Here is a 16,073-nt window from a genome sequence, read left to right as displayed (position 1 = left end):
TTGTTTCTATCCAAAAATAAAATTTGAAATTTTAAAATTATACACACAATACAAAGTGAAATAATTTCTTTGTTTCTATCCATTTAAAATTTGACCAATATTATAACAGCTTACACATATGCTATAGAAGGCTACAATTAGTAACAGTATAAAACTCCGAAGCGATAAATTTTACTTATCATATCAGTCTTGCCTTCGAATAAGTTCGAATGCAAAGAGTTTTTTTTTTCATTCAATTGATTTTTTAATATTAAAAATGTCTCGGTTGACGTATTTGTTTATATTCGGTTTTCTTGCTTCTTCTGTGTATGCAGCATCTATAAGTAATAAACCCAATGACAAAATTGAAAACAACGAAGAATTGCTATCGTCAATTATATCAGACTGTTTTGGTCCGAGTAATACAATGGCTTGTCTCAAAGAAAAAGTTTTGACATATTTAGATACAATATTAGGATACAAAGAAGAATCACGATCATTTTCTCAGCAAAATATTGATGAAATCATTTTTAATCGAGTTGCTAGGATTTTAGCCACCAATGAAATTAAAGTTAAATTGCCGAACAAGATATTTGAAGGAATAACAATAAAATATAACACTGTCAGTGGATTGGATTTAGAAACTCAAGAAGGTAATTAAAAATGTTGTTTGATAATGTTTTTATATGAACAATACAATACAAAATGTTATTCTTATTATAGGCAGAGGTCATCTTTTAAAGAAGAAACTTCTCTTTCCGGTTCTTTTGCTTCTCAAATTAAAAATGAAAGCTCTAATGCCCATCCTTGTCGCATTAGTAGGTTTCAAAGCAATGAAAGCTTATATTATGGCTAAGTTAGCCTTGACATTGGTAATAGGGTTTTTGGTTTCTCAGTTAGTTAAAAAAATTGGTATGAAAATGCCAATGCAAATGAATCCAATGCAAATGATGCAACCACCACAACCTGAATATGGGGCCCCAATCCCACCAACAACAGGCTCACCATCCGCTTCGTATGAATCTAGTAATAATGGCTGGGAAGGCAGTAACTATAACTCACGTGTATGGGACTCTTCTAATTTAGGAGCCTCACACAATTTGGCGTACAGTGGTTATTACAATCCATCTAGTAGCTCAAACCTAGCCAGTAACACTTACACAGGAACAGGAAGTTCATATTCCAGCTATTCAGCACCGTTAGCTTCATCGCCAACTTCTTCCTCGTTAACAAGTTCCACTTCTAGTACATCCTCTTCTACATCAGCACATGCATACTAAAATATTTATGATACGATTTTAAGTATTTTTAATCACTTTGTTTTAAAGGTTAATCGATATCGAGCAATACCTGCCCATACCAAATCTTAGTGTATAATAAATTATTATCAAATATTCTTAGTTGAATTTAAAAAGGTACATAATTCATCCAAATAAACTTTTGTTCAATTACCAAATCAAATGTATTTTTCAAGTAGGTATTTATCCTTTTATATATCTTTTTTTATTACGATAATTAGGTATGTTTTCGCAAAACAGATTTTCAACGATTAAAAAAAAATAACAATTCGATATGAAATTAAAAATGTAACACCATTTTAAGCTGAATAACACTTTCCTACGTATAGATGGCATGATATATATTTTGAAAATTATAACCGTTACACAACTTTCTAAAAAAAAACTAACATAAACAAAACTTGAGAATGTTGATAAATCCAGAAAAAGCCTTTTTCAATAAATTTTCCAGTGTAAGGTCATACACCCTTTATTGTATTTTCTATATGTTTGTCATTATAGTAACCTGTATTAAATTTTACATAAATAAATAACTGAGTTAATAATTCACAAAAAGCTTATTGACATATTATACATTAAACCATGATCAAAGTTGATCAACTTCATTTAAAAGTGTTTGTTATTCTTATTATATGAAAATTACGTTATCCCGTTCTAAGAGAATCTATAAAATAAATACATGTCATGTCTCCTTGATGGTACTTACTTTTCAGTAATATCAAACGTGTTATAAAATGCAGTTTTGATTAAAACTTGTATCTTTTTACATGTTTTTACACGTACATAGTACCAAAACAAATACTTTTAAGTTAAAAATTTTTAAATAATAAATTTTTTTTTGTCCGCGAACGGAAGCAGATGCAATCACAAAGATAATCGCGGTTTATTTGTTATAATGGCTAATTTACTTATCCGAAATCAATACTTTGTCAAAAACATATGTAAGTGTAAATTGAATAAAAAAAAATGAAGAGCATCTGTAATTTATTTTAGAAATGCCGAAACATATATTATCGAAAATATTATAAATCAAAAATTCTTTTGTTAGGAATGATCTTCAAAATGCATAATTTATGATTTTCTAAGAAAACGACGAAAGAATGGTTTGCATGTGCATAAATCGAAAGAATTTGATGGAAAATAACACAATTATCCCAAAGTTCGACTATAAATTCAAATTAAAAAATAAAATTATGATTATAGTATCCATTGATTGTTGCATAAATTTTTATCCTATATTTAGGTTGAACAAATCGCTATTTATTGTTTTTTTTTTTAATTAATTCTTAGTAATACAAATAATATTATAATTTCATAAATAGTAAATAGTTTTTTTTAATATTACCTAATAATATTTAATCACCGAATGTCTAGATGTTTTTTGTCAAGTTTATCAAATTATATGAAATCGTGAAATCCGGAGCACTGGAATTTAAGTTGAAATAATAATGAATATTACTATCATGCTTTGGTTCAAAGGTATAAAATCTTAAAAGTATGAAAATATGTAGAAAAGAAAACATGATAAATGTAAGTGACAAGACACTACTGAATTTCACAAAAAATGTGTTTGTTAAAAAAGTGACCATCATAAAGAAGTTAAATTGTTTGCATTTGCTAAAATAATTTATTTTCAAAATATAATAATAAACGTATTTCTATTTTTTTTCTATTTCTAACTAGTCCTTTTGTGAAGAAATTGGTTTTAAAGTTGTACTTAATAATATGGTATGCTACACAAACATCTACCATGACATAATAATATTAATAAAGTTTAAGTTATTGTATCTAAAAAAATATGAGTTTTAGAAAGTCACTCTGAGAAATTTAATTGAGATTCGAAAGTATCAATATCGGAAATAAATAAGACTTACGCGACGTTGTCACACTCACATTAGTACACTCAAAAATCGTATACTCATATAGAAATAGTACAAAATTTCTTGCACAAACACATGTCTCTATCTGCGATTAAATATAAAAAAAAAATAAAGAGATACAACTAAGGAAAAGCGTTCATTGAACTTTTGGTCTGTATGATACCAAGTCATATGTTTAAGAAATACATACATGATATTATTACAAATAAAAAAAAAATAAAATATATACTTTTTCCAAATATGTCATAGTACAATGTGATTTGCTATATTTAAAGATGAATGATGTTATTAGACATAACTTATATAATATGTTAAATGAAAACACGAAAGAAAATGACAGATTGGTAAAAATTTATTAAAAATTAAAATTTATTTTGTTTTCAGAATCAAATGGCATTTGTATTAAAATTACAAAATGTTATTCTTATTGTAAATTATTATAATATAATTACTTAGGTCTTTTTTGTTTTAAAATATTTTTTTTAATAAATAAATGAAATAACGAATAGTCTACTGAAGTATGATAAGTATAACTTAATAATTTTAAATGTATATATTAATATTTAGTAAGTTGTAAACACTAAGATGCAGTAGAAAATAATTACAATTTAAGAACTTAATTTTGTGAGATATATATTTTCTTCCTTCTTCGTCTGCAACTGGACGTCTCTTCTCGGCATTGGCTTATATCCATGTTTTCAGGTAAATAATGTCGTTACAGGAATTTTTACAAGGATCTAAGATTTAGTAAATTCCAGATGGATCGAGAGGCCTATAAACAGCAATCATACTTGGATATTATGAGTTTTATCTTTATAAAATTGTTGTTTTCTATCAGTAATATCCAGTTGGATCTAATGAGCACATATTGATATTTCTTTGAAATTTGACCAAACCCTCTTGATGTATATATCAGTTGTTTTTATATGATGATGTAAATATTAATAACTAATAAGTATTTGTAGGATCTAGGGCCATGATTACAATTTGTTTGCACAAAAAATATTCACTTCACTCAATGTTTCAAGTAAAAAAAAATAAAACTTTATATTTTTTTTATCAATAAAACTTTCTTCTAATATTATACCTACATGTATAATATATAGATGTTAACTCTACAAGTTCTTTCGCAACAGTGAATAGATAATCGCTTAGACGGAAGCTTTAAATCTCACAGCACAGTGTCATTCACATACCTATTATACACAAACACACATTTAAATCAAATATCTTCAGTCTACGTCACGTATCACAACACCACTCAGTTACAAACACATGCGAAAAGTAAATTAAATACAAGTTCACAGAAGAGTGTAGCAAACTCTGTAGGTACGTTTGACGGATTGAGAAAAGTGCTCATATATAGAAAGATTGGCTCTAGCGCATTTTTACACGTGTGTTTTCTTTCTTTTTTTTTAATTTCGCAAATATATGTCTTATTGAAAAATTATTTTATTTATGTTTAACTTATAGAACATAATGTTGAATTTTGTAAACATATTATCATGAGGAAAACTTTATTATAATCTACTACCACAAATAAATTTCCTGTATATTTTTGTTATATTGTATATTTGTACGATTGAGTTAGGTACTTTAAAAAACACTGAAAAATAAATGTTATATACAATCTTAATGATAACCGATACACATAGAATAAAACATCATATTTTATATGACAAATCATCAAAAAGTTGGCTGACGCTTGGTTATATTTTATAAATTTCACGTAGCGCTGAGAAAATGGTTTACAAAGAAGAATTGTATAAGACACTGTGGTTGAGGAGAGCATGCAAATTTTAATGTAACTTTTATTCTTATTTAAAATAACCTAACGGTTAACCTACTTTTGTAATGTATAGAACTTTTTATGTAATTATTTGTATGTGAAAGCTGCAGAGAATTTTGCTAAAGAAATGTAGAATATGTTTTATGCCCTCATTTGTTAATCACTCGATTGGATTTTCTTATAAATACCAAGTAGTCACTCTACTACATATACGACATTTTTACACTTCATGAAAAAGAGAAATTTACTTCCTGGTTTCTATATGCAGCTTTATACAAAGCAAAATATGAGCAATGTTTTTGCAGTATCTTGTTTATTTTTACAACCATTTTTGTATATTATTTATTTTATAAACTCTCATAAATTTGGATATCAAGTAAAACATTTTGTTTCATAGTATAATGTCATAAAAATGAAAATAAAAAATCTTACCTAATTTGTAATGTTTTTTTTTATTTTGTGCTTTGATCAATTTAACAAAAAAAAACATCACATGTGTTCCGCCAGAAAGGGATGTTTTTTTATAGAATAAAACTAAAAGTTTTTTCACTTTCAAGCGCGTGTCAAGCATTTCATTTTTTTCTATAAATCAAGAACCAATAAGAAAAAAAGTTTCCGCTTTTTTTTTCTTTTGTTGCAAACCAAATTCTTTCAAAACACCAAATGTCGATCACATCGAATGCTCTTGATTTTTTATGTTTGCATAACAGTAATTTAGTGAAAAAAACCAGGAAATGATCGCCTGGGTTCTATTAGAACATCAACATCTGGATATTTAAGAACCGTTGTTTCTACTGTGAAACAATGAAAAAAAAAACTTGCGGAGACCGCATTTTACTTTCAGCATGTTTCTTGCGTTTATGTTAGTACAAAAGATCAATATATATTATTCCCAAGCTGTCATTAAATATTAATAAAAAATAGAAACGGAAGCCGGACAGAAATTTTTCACATTATCAATTTTTACAAAGTACAGATGTGAAAGTTATATTATTATATTTTTTAAAAAGTACAAGTATTTTTCAAAGGTGTTTGATTATTTCATACACAAAAAAATAATGAAATGCATAGAATATTCTGAGATCGCTTACTAAACCTTTACTTTCATTTAAATATGTCTACTCTATGAATAGGATAAACCCTAATTCCTGCATTTAGTTGTGACCAAAAATAAAAAAAATGAAGTGTCCACATGGCATATGACAAAAGATGGCTAAAATATTAAAGTTGATTGATGTCCTTAACATTCGGACAATTGATTAATATTATATGTATTGTATTCATCAAATAAGTCGGACTAAGTTTTTTTGACATTCTTTGTTGAATGCTTTTTAAACAACGTATCAAACACAAGCTGAACAAAATCATCAAAAACTAAGTAGGTATTATACAGTAGAAAAACCAGAGAACACACATTGTTGTATTTATACTTTACTACTGAGTAAGATAAGGTGATTGCACTCAGATGGATGGTTAGTAGGTCACTTTTGGCCATTCACCTTGTCCTCAACATTCATATGAGTTTCGCGCACTCAGTTTTATGTTCACTGTATAATCATATAATAATATAAACGTAATGTAAGTAATAAATGGAAATTCTTCACGTTGATCGTTTACTATTATATATATATGGATGGTATGCATAAGAATGTGGAACGTATATTATACTTTTGAATTGATTTACTTTAAACGTTGACAAAGAAGTTTTTTATTATATTTATTTATTTTTTTTTTTTTTGCAAAAATAATGAGAATTACCTAATTTTTTTTTTGATTTCCAGGATAACATAATTTAACTTCCACAATTAAAAGAAAAAAAAAAGTTTTTGTTTTATTAATGTTTCCACGTGAGCATAAACTTAGAAAACAAAAAAATGAATAAACACTCTTAAATACAATATTTAAGTCATATATATTATTTTGTTTATGTGACTATAACAAGGTTGGAAAATAAGTTTGATTTCCTTATTCTTATATCTCAATTTTCTTACATAATAATAGTCGTTAGTATAAAATATTTAAAATCATATATGATATGGAGAATCGTATTGGATTGTATAGATTAATATGCATTACAATTTTCTATACATCAATACGACTTGCTATATATCGAGTGCTGTGTAAATAGAAAGTCACGGAAAATACACATACATACATTTTGAAAATACATATATGTATTAAACGAATAAAACAAACAGTTGAGCATGTATCAAACATATTGATTTGAGTCAGCTGTTTAGTTTATTAACACCACATACACATATTTATCAATAGTAAACATTCGAAACTATATTATGTGAATACTAGGATGAACCGTTTTCAAATAATTTTTTCCAACCAGCGATTAAAAGGCATATTTTTTTAGTATTGAGCTCATACATTTCATACTATTTAACTCTTCTTTATTACCTCTTCAATTGAATAATTAGATGATCCTTTACTTAACATTTTGGTTCAAAGTTAGTAATATAGAACAAGTGAAAGAAAAAAGTTACCACGCAAGTAGGTCAATTGCTTGTCATTGAACCCAAAGTTCAATGACACTATCTTGACGACGTAGCAAACTTAAGTTCAATGATGTAAAAATAGACATCAATTTATCTCAGATGTTACTATATTCTTATTTAAAGAAACAAAAAGAGTTGTAGTATAGTTTTTGAAATAAATATTTGATAAAAAAAAATTGATACTGGCTTCGTTGATTTAACAAACACATGTTCTAGAATATTAAAATAACAAAACAAAAAAAAAAGATAATTTTTAAGAACTACAAAAATGTTAAAATTTTTTTATTATTATTTTTTTATTAATTTTATTTTTATTTTTTTATTATTTATTAATTTAATTCTCTTTGTTAAAATTTTCATTCAAATAAGCAAGGTCGGCCTTCGTCCTTTTCTGTGACACAAAACACTCAAATTGTCTCCCCTTTTCAAAAAAAAAAAAAAAAATAAATAAAACACAAAAATGCCACATTTTTAGCCTTTCTGACCAAACAGTTCGTTTCCAACCATAGAAAGAGTACATAGATTGATGTACTCGACCCGACAAAAAATCCTGGTGAAGTAATTGTTGAAGTAATAAACTTGAAATGTTGACCTTTTTTTCGCTACACGGAATTTTTGCGATAAAAAATATTTAAAACTGTCATAAAGTTTTGAAAACATAAGGAGAAAAAAATTTCGCCAAAGGAAAGTTTCTTCTATTTTGATGGACATTACGATAAACTATCCAGTTTTTCAGTTCTATGGATGTGTAATGGAAAAAGCAAAACCGTGATTTTGGTATTTTTTTAGAATGGAATGCACCACATATAAATAAAAATATTTGGCAACACTTTTATTTACTTACAAAGAATTTAAATTTCTTTGCTTGAATTAGTAAAACTGTCATTTATTCATTCTGACAACACCGTTCAAACAATAATAGTAGCGAAGTTACTTTTCATTTTGAGTATTTAATTACACACTAACTAAAAAGTTATACTAGTTTATTCACATATCTTTTAGTTTAATAAGTTGCTAAATATATTTTCTATATAAATATAATATATAAATATAAATATAACATGTCTTCCAAGAAAAAGAAGATTGATTCACTTAACAATGAAAATGAGGTTAGCAATGCCATGCATAAACTTATATTTTTAATAGTGCATGAATGTTATAAAATATATTTTAGGAAATAAATGTCAACTTTGAAGGCAGTACCGCGACATCTCAAGATGCAGATGGTATTAAGCAATTATTGCTTCAATTATTTTTAAAAGCGCATATAAATTTAACAGAATTGGCTGACATTATAATTGGTAAATATAATCAAAACCCCTTTTCCTATAAATACAAGAATTTACAAACAGTATTTGTTTTTTAGGACAAAATTACATAGGAAGTGTTATTAAACAATGTTATGATGATGACGAAGATTTAAGTGAAGATGAAGATCCTAATTTAATATTTGGAATAACAACTATCGTTAGTCTTGAAAATAATTTAACACTATCCTGTTTAGAACAAATAACTGGATTTCTGCTAGAAAAAGCAGAAAATAATTCGGACGACCATATTCTTAACATTTTTAAGGGGGCTCTGGAAGGTCAGAAAGCAGGATTATTGATTAATGAACGGTTTGTTAATATCCCAGCACAAATTTCGTTACCTCTTTTTGAAAGCTTAGACGCAGAAATGAATCAAGCTATATCTAAAAATAAACCTTTTGATTTTTCTTCACTCATTTTAATAAGTAAGTTTTACCGCAAAGTCGATGGGAATGGCAAACTTGTTGAGGATATATTATCTAACTTAGAAGAAGAATGTTTCGCTCCATTTATTATTGCTTCATTCGATTATTCTGTAGAAAAAGAGGCTGATAGCGGAAATTGGGAAGAAGAAGACTTAAAATTAATTCCCTTTAGAAAAGTTTCTTTAATTGATGCTAAAAAACTGTCTGATATGACAAAATCATTGAAAAATTTTCTAAAATAAACAGAAAAATTATATTTAATGTATTTTTTTTTTTTTTTTACATTGAACTACCTTTGCCCATGAGAAACTACTACGCCTCTTTCTAAGTAGAAAAAAATTAAAACAACGAAAATAAATGAATATCTAAAACAATAATAAAAAAATCAACTATATTTATCGAATCAGCTGATTTATTTTTGTGTCCAATAAACTGTTTTAATCTTCCGTAACGTGATCTTTAGTAATTTTAGTCAATTCTTGTTCCAAAATTTTCTTATATTTTCCAACTAATTCTGGTAATTGATAAGAAATCGCAATATCAAGTTGATTGATGGGACATCCTCTAAAATAGGTGCAAGTTTCCGCTAATCTTTTAAAACTATAAAGAGGATTCAACTTGAAAAAGTCTCTATAAGCATCTTCATTTGGTAAATCATAGCGTGATATATTAGTCAAAGTTGAAAGTCCTTCATAAATATGATAGTGAGACGGATTCTCAATAATATGATCCGATATTTGTTTTTTGTTTCCAAATAAAGTTTTGTGATTGTAGTATGTAGTCAAATAGCAGTCAATCATTTTCGCATGATTGCGAATGCGTACCTAAAAAAAAATGTTTTTCGTTGTGCATAAAAGATAATTTAGAAAGAGTTACCGCAAAACGACGGGCGCTTGCAATTTTGTTTTCAATTCGCTTTTCGATAGCACCCTGAAGGTCCTTTAATAAAGCTCGCTCTTGTGCTTGCAAAAGCCTTACTGGTGATCCATCTTTATAAGGATGAGACCATAGGGAGACTGTATAAAGCGTTGGTGGATGAGCAGATGACATTAACGGAGAGATATTCCAAATCAAAGCGGATTGTACCCTTAGCAGCTCTTCAGGCTTAACAGTGTCCGCCTTGTTAAGTAATATCCTAGTCTAATAAATTAAAATATTCAGAAATAAAAAGGAACAGTAAATTAAAATGAATTACCTGGTATTCACGTCCTTTCAGTTGATCTAAAATAGCTTCTGTTTCAGGTCCTACATCTAGCTTTGAAGGATCATATACTAGAAATATCATATCAGCTCGGTCAATGAACCATTGACATGCGTCATTAAAAGGAAATAGGCGAGATACTTGTTTTCGGACTTCCAATAATCCTGGAATCTCAACAATGTTTATCTGTAATTGAATAATAACATGTGTTAAACTCAGAGTTTAAAAAAATAAAATAAATTTTGTAATAAATAAAACGAAATTTGTAATAAATAAAAGTCAAAATCATTTCGGAAAATTTTTGGAAATTCCTCATCTACAAAAAAATATTTTTGAAACTCTTATCATTCCAAATTGTTGTACAAAACTTTTTAATTTAATATTTCTTAGTTATTTGAGAAATTAAATTTATAAAGTCAAAATTTTAATAAAATTTCACAAAATAAAAATTTAGGCAAGTACAATTTCAAAAAATCTTTCACATTATTTTGAACCTTAAAAAGTAAGGAGGTGGGAGTAATAAATAATGATAATGGAAAACAATGATTTTAATGATTTTCCCATCTTTTTCACTATTTTTAAATAGTTTTAATATTCAATTGTGTGCTTTAAAGACATTTTAAATTTTTTATTTTAACATTTGGACAATTTTGGAAACAAAAAAATTTTTTAAAATTTAAAAAAAAAATTTAACGACTTTTTTGAAATTTAAAATTTTTTGGCAAATTCCAAATTATAAATTTTTTAATTCTTTTCTCCGAAAATTAGTCTAACCCTTTGAAAAATTGCAAAATATAACAAAATTTATAGATTTCAACCAATTTTTGATAATTTTTTGTCATTTTTCGTATGTTTTGAAGGTAAAAATATTTCAAAACCATTATCATTATTCCATTATTCCCTCCTTAGATTTTCGGAAAAAGTTAGGAGGGAGGACATGTGAAACATTTTTTGGAATTGTACTTGCCTTAAGAAATAAAAAATTTGGTCACGTGTCTCAAAAATTTTTCATCAAATTTTCGATAGATAATGCGTTTTTAAAGCAAGTTAAGTTCATATCTAATATAGTTTTAATGTTTACTCGACATTATTATCGTTTTTCAATCAAAAAGTACCAAAAAATGTCAAAAATTTTCCTTTTTTACCGCATTTCGAAGAAAAATGCGGTATTAAACTCGACTTGTCGTCCGTGTGTGTGTTCCGGTGTGCCCCAAAATTTTCATGGTTGTGAGGTGTATGAAATCGTGAAAGGGTTATGAGGAGTACGAAAATGTGAAGTGAGGAGTACAAAAAAGCGTAATATGTAATATCGAAATGCGGTATCATGTCGTTTTTAGACGACTACTTTCTCTATATTTTCTAAATAATTGTTTTTTCCTCCTGAATTTTTTCGGCAAAATCGGAGGGGGGGGTGACAAAAATTGAAATAATTAAATTTAATGGCCTTAATAAGATATGATAATTACAATCTATGATATTCAAAAAATACCTTTTTCAAAAGTTCGTTTTTCAACTTAATTCCGTGTAATCGGTCTATCATTCCTTGACCGAACTTTTGTAAACCTGAAAAAGTCCAGTCAGCTGCCAATTGAGTTCCATCTAGTTCTTCTGTTTCATCACCGTACATTAATATATTGAAGTATGCTGGTGAAGGCTCGGCACCTACGATTAATACATATATTTATCATAGTATAAAAATATATTTTTTCTTATTCTATGTATGTATATCTTTATTTTACCACTACGTATGGAGTGTTCAGTGTACTCATTTCCAGACAAATAATTCAATATTGTTGATTTGCCTCCACTCCAAGGACCCATCAAAAGTACTAAGGGCTTCGAAAATATTTCTGGATCACCAAAATGACGATTGCTAAGATCGCGATATTTATATACTGTTTCTAATGGTTTAATAGCATTATCATAAATACGTTTCAGATCGTGCAAAACAATATCAGCTGCCTTATCGACAGCTATCTCAATATCAGATGAATGTTTATCAAGGTGTAAAATCTCAGAAATATGAGAACGATCTCTTAAATTTGTTGGGACGTTAAACTCCTAAAAAAGATAAATGAAGTATGTAAATCTCTTTGGATCCTAAAATTTATTACCAATAGGAGATCTTCTTCTGGATGATCATCGGTTGAGGTTTCCGTATCAGAGTTTTCGTCGGTATCTATTTCACTTTCTGTATTATCTTGTTCCTCTGGTATTTCTTTGCTTTTTTCATCTGATTTGTCATTTTCATGTTCAATGATATTGTTTACCGATGCTTCTTCGCTATTTTCTACTTCGTATAATGTTTCTATAAATATAGGGAACATAGGAAATGTTAAATAAAGTCTAGAAATAAAATCTAAAATAAAGTGTTATCAAATCATGATCAGATATGAAATAAAGTTCAAACCTTTTTGTTGACTTTCTTCTTCATCTGTTTCTTCAGTTTTTTGGTCCTCTAAAGATGTGTTTTCTTGTGATACTGAAATAATTTTAAAAAAAATGTTATCAACAACTTTTAATTTCTATTACAATGTTATTATTCTTTAAGTTTCTAACTTTTTCATGTTCTTATTTATTGATTTTATGAAATATTTTTGTATATTTTAGTAAAAATTACTATTTAGTGAAAAATATTTTTTTTTTATAATCTGCAAAGAAATCCTTCGCCAGGTTGATAGAAGACCTTAACGATTTTTTCCTATACGTTACAGATTAGATTTTTTTTTCTACAAGTCTTGGAAGTTTGTATGATTTTTTTTTATATGAAAATAATTTTTTTTTTTTAATTATAACCAATGAAAATTCGTTATAAATGTAAAATGTAACACATTTAGTAGAGAAAATTGTCTACATAATGGCAAGCTATTTGACACATTTCTAGAAAAGTATTCAGCTAATTATGTTTCAAAATATACAAATTTCCAGAGATTTTTGGCCAAAATATTGAAAAAAAAAGTAAAAATTCTAAATACATTACACCACTAAAAAAATGTCATTAAATGTATTCTAGGCATGTGTTGAAAAAACGCTTGAAATGTCAAAAAAAGTAAATTTATTATTTTTTCATGAATCGCATTGAAAATACACATTGAAATACATACATTAAAACTGCAGAAAGCTAAAGAGAATACTTTTGTTCCTGAATGTTATTTTTGTGATATTTATTATTTATTTTTTTTAAGTGGTATGAGAAAAGAAGAACAATACCGAAACAAAATATATTTTTCTAGATTAAAACTAAAATTGCAAAATGTACAAATCAAACTCTCCATATACTTTGTACCGAAAAAATTTAAATTTAATCACCGCAGATATATACATACCTTCTTCATTTGTTCCTTCATCAATTTCATTAGCTTCTGAGTTCTCTTTAGATGAGTTTTTCAAGTCATTTTTTTCGCCTATTTCCTCAGTAGATTCTTTATCTTTAAAAATCAACATGTTATTTATAGTTAAAAGTATATGTACATATCTACCTTCCTCCAATGATAAATGTTCTACCTCATTAGAATGATTATCTTCATCTTCTACTGATATTTTGTTTGATTCTGTCTCAGCAGATTCTAAAAATTAATTCAACATTTGTTAAACTCTTTTATTTTATATATATTTTTTTTGCTCAACCTGTTTCTTCAGTGTTTAATTTTTCTTGATTGTTTTCAGAAGACACAATTTCACTGACGTTTTCAGTATTAGAATTTTCATTGTCATTGTCATCTGCCTAAATAATAATTATTATTACAAAAAACTAATTTGAAATTTCTAAATCTAAATAAAAATTACATCATCAGAATTTTCGTTCGATACTTCATTATGTTTTTCTTTTTTATCGTCATCATCATTATTTTCGTTAGAATTTTCAGGTACAGAATTTTCGCTTACATTTCCTTCTTCGTCGTCGCCCTCCTCATCCGTACTTTTATCTGATGACTTGTTTTTTTGTTCTGTATTATTTTCGTCAGAATCGAAATCATTTTCTTCTAAGTTAATCGATTCTGCTGAAACTTGATTTTCAAGCGATTCTGAAGATAAATTGGGAATTATATTTGTATTTGAATCATTCTCTATAGAAGCGGTTTCATCATTTTCCTTTTTTAAATCGTTTATTGCTTTTTCAATAAAGGGCTGACATTGATTTTCTAAAGGAAGATCTTCTGCCACACATATCCCTAAAACAAAATAATATGTATATGTACATCAGCAGAGTTAATTTAATTTTTTTCTCATTTCATTTTAAATTATTTTCATATGAATTCTATTTTTAAATTGTCCTTCAAAAACATTGTAACATACTAAAAGATTAGTAGTCAATATCACAGTGAGACAAATTTTCCGATTTGCTTCAACATTTCTGAAACCCATTAGAAATGATAGAGGACCAAAATATTTGACATGTGTTTGTTTTTGATGGACAATTTTTAAAAATTAGTGCAGATTTCTTTTATCTCGATTTTGTATACAGAACTTGGTCAAAGCTCAGTTATAGTCAATAATTTTCAATTTTCTAGTTTGAAAATTTAGACAAAAATCTAGATGAGAACCGATTCTAATGTAAAAATAATTTGATCAACTACAGTCAAACGAAAATTAGTTGCCTATTATTTCAACCGAGTTTCAGAAGTTTTAGATAAATTCTTAAAGGTTGTCGCATTTTCAAAAATTAGAGAATTAATTCAAGTAATAAAAACAATATTTGAAATAAAAATTCAATTTTAAATTAGCAACGAATTATTGAACTCATTTTCGAATAAATTTTATAATGCTTCGAAAAAACACATTGAAATTTTCATAACACACATGTATTTAAAAAAATTAATATACAACAAAATTGTATTCCACATCTAAAATTAAACAGAGAAATTTAAAAAAAGACATTTTCACATTGCATAATATTACACCTGTTATATAACTTTAATGCTGTATTTTATATGTATTTTTCTTAAAAATATCTAAGAAAATGCACGTAAAATATTAAAATATAAAGTGAACCTACCGGTCAAAAAAACTGTTAGAAGCAATACAAAATTGACAAATCGTCGTATTTTTTCCATACTTGGATTAATATTTTCGATCAAAATTTACACATTAAGAACAGTATAAGTAAAATGATAATTATTGAATTGTGCTGAATTTGAAATTAAATGCTAAATATTATAGAAAATTATAATTTAAGAACTGTTCAGCTACAGATATTTTCGCCTACTAGCTTTGAACCGTACAAAAATTGGCTCAAATCAACGAGTGAGTCAATTTATATTGTATGCAAAACAGAAAATTTTTTGAGACACTCTCAGCGTCAGTGAGAATTTTTCTAAGTTAAAAGTAAATTTTGTGTCATTATATTTTTACGTGATTCTATAGGTCTCTCTTAAAATTTTACATGAATATAGCAAGTATGTAACTATGTATAAATACCACAAAAAAAAAAAAGAAAAGTGTCGGCCTTGCAAAAGAAAATTTTAATAATCCACCAAGAGTTAATTTTTGAATTAATGAAATTAGAAAGCATTTTTAAAATAAACACATTAAACAATTAAAGTTACATTTTTTTCCAAATTGTTCAAATTATTTGGATTATAATTAATAATAATATGTTTTTTTATTAAACTTATTTTTTCTGACGTTGAAATGTAGAAAAAGGTGAGGGGGTAAAAACTACTTTACTATTGTTTGAATTATAT

General features: G+C 26.9%; 3 protein-coding genes across 3 annotated transcripts; 2 read left to right on the top strand and 1 right to left on the bottom strand.

Moving 5' to 3' along the window:
- The first annotated feature begins 256 nt into the window (after positions 1 to 256).
- On the top strand, positions 257 to 1,366 carry LOC134835315 (uncharacterized). Its single transcript, XM_063850187.1, has 2 exons — positions 257 to 632; positions 703 to 1,366. Exons 1-2 carry the CDS (start codon positions 257 to 259, stop codon positions 1,257 to 1,259), a joined length of 933 nt encoding a protein of 310 aa, XP_063706257.1. The 3' UTR covers positions 1,260 to 1,366.
- A 6,992-nt stretch (positions 1,367 to 8,358) lies between these two features.
- On the top strand, positions 8,359 to 9,453 carry LOC134834330 (protein BCCIP homolog). Its single transcript, XM_063848956.1, has 3 exons — positions 8,359 to 8,562; positions 8,628 to 8,754; positions 8,820 to 9,453. The coding sequence occupies exons 1-3, from the start codon at positions 8,515 to 8,517 to the stop codon at positions 9,428 to 9,430; spliced, it is 786 nt and encodes a 261-aa protein (XP_063705026.1). The 5' UTR covers positions 8,359 to 8,514; the 3' UTR covers positions 9,431 to 9,453.
- On the bottom strand, positions 9,376 to 15,565 carry LOC134834329 (sarcalumenin). Its single transcript, XM_063848955.1, has 12 exons — positions 15,386 to 15,565; positions 14,176 to 14,561; positions 14,017 to 14,113; positions 13,869 to 13,955; positions 13,716 to 13,817; positions 12,800 to 12,871; positions 12,504 to 12,697; positions 12,129 to 12,450; positions 11,879 to 12,051; positions 10,384 to 10,575; positions 10,065 to 10,328; positions 9,376 to 10,012 (listed from the first exon to the last, which is right to left on the bottom strand). The coding sequence occupies exons 1-12, from the start codon at positions 15,441 to 15,443 to the stop codon at positions 9,626 to 9,628; spliced, it is 2,334 nt and encodes a 777-aa protein (XP_063705025.1). The 5' UTR covers positions 15,444 to 15,565; the 3' UTR covers positions 9,376 to 9,625.
- Positions 15,566 to 16,073: the final 508 nt, after the last annotated feature.

Source organism: Culicoides brevitarsis, chromosome 3 (genome assembly GCF_036172545.1).
Source record: "Culicoides brevitarsis isolate CSIRO-B50_1 chromosome 3, AGI_CSIRO_Cbre_v1, whole genome shotgun sequence".
Lineage (NCBI taxonomy): Eukaryota > Metazoa > Arthropoda > Insecta > Diptera > Ceratopogonidae > Culicoides > Culicoides brevitarsis.
Note: the sequence above shows the minus strand (reverse complement) of the source record. Positions and strands in the feature narration are given on the sequence as shown.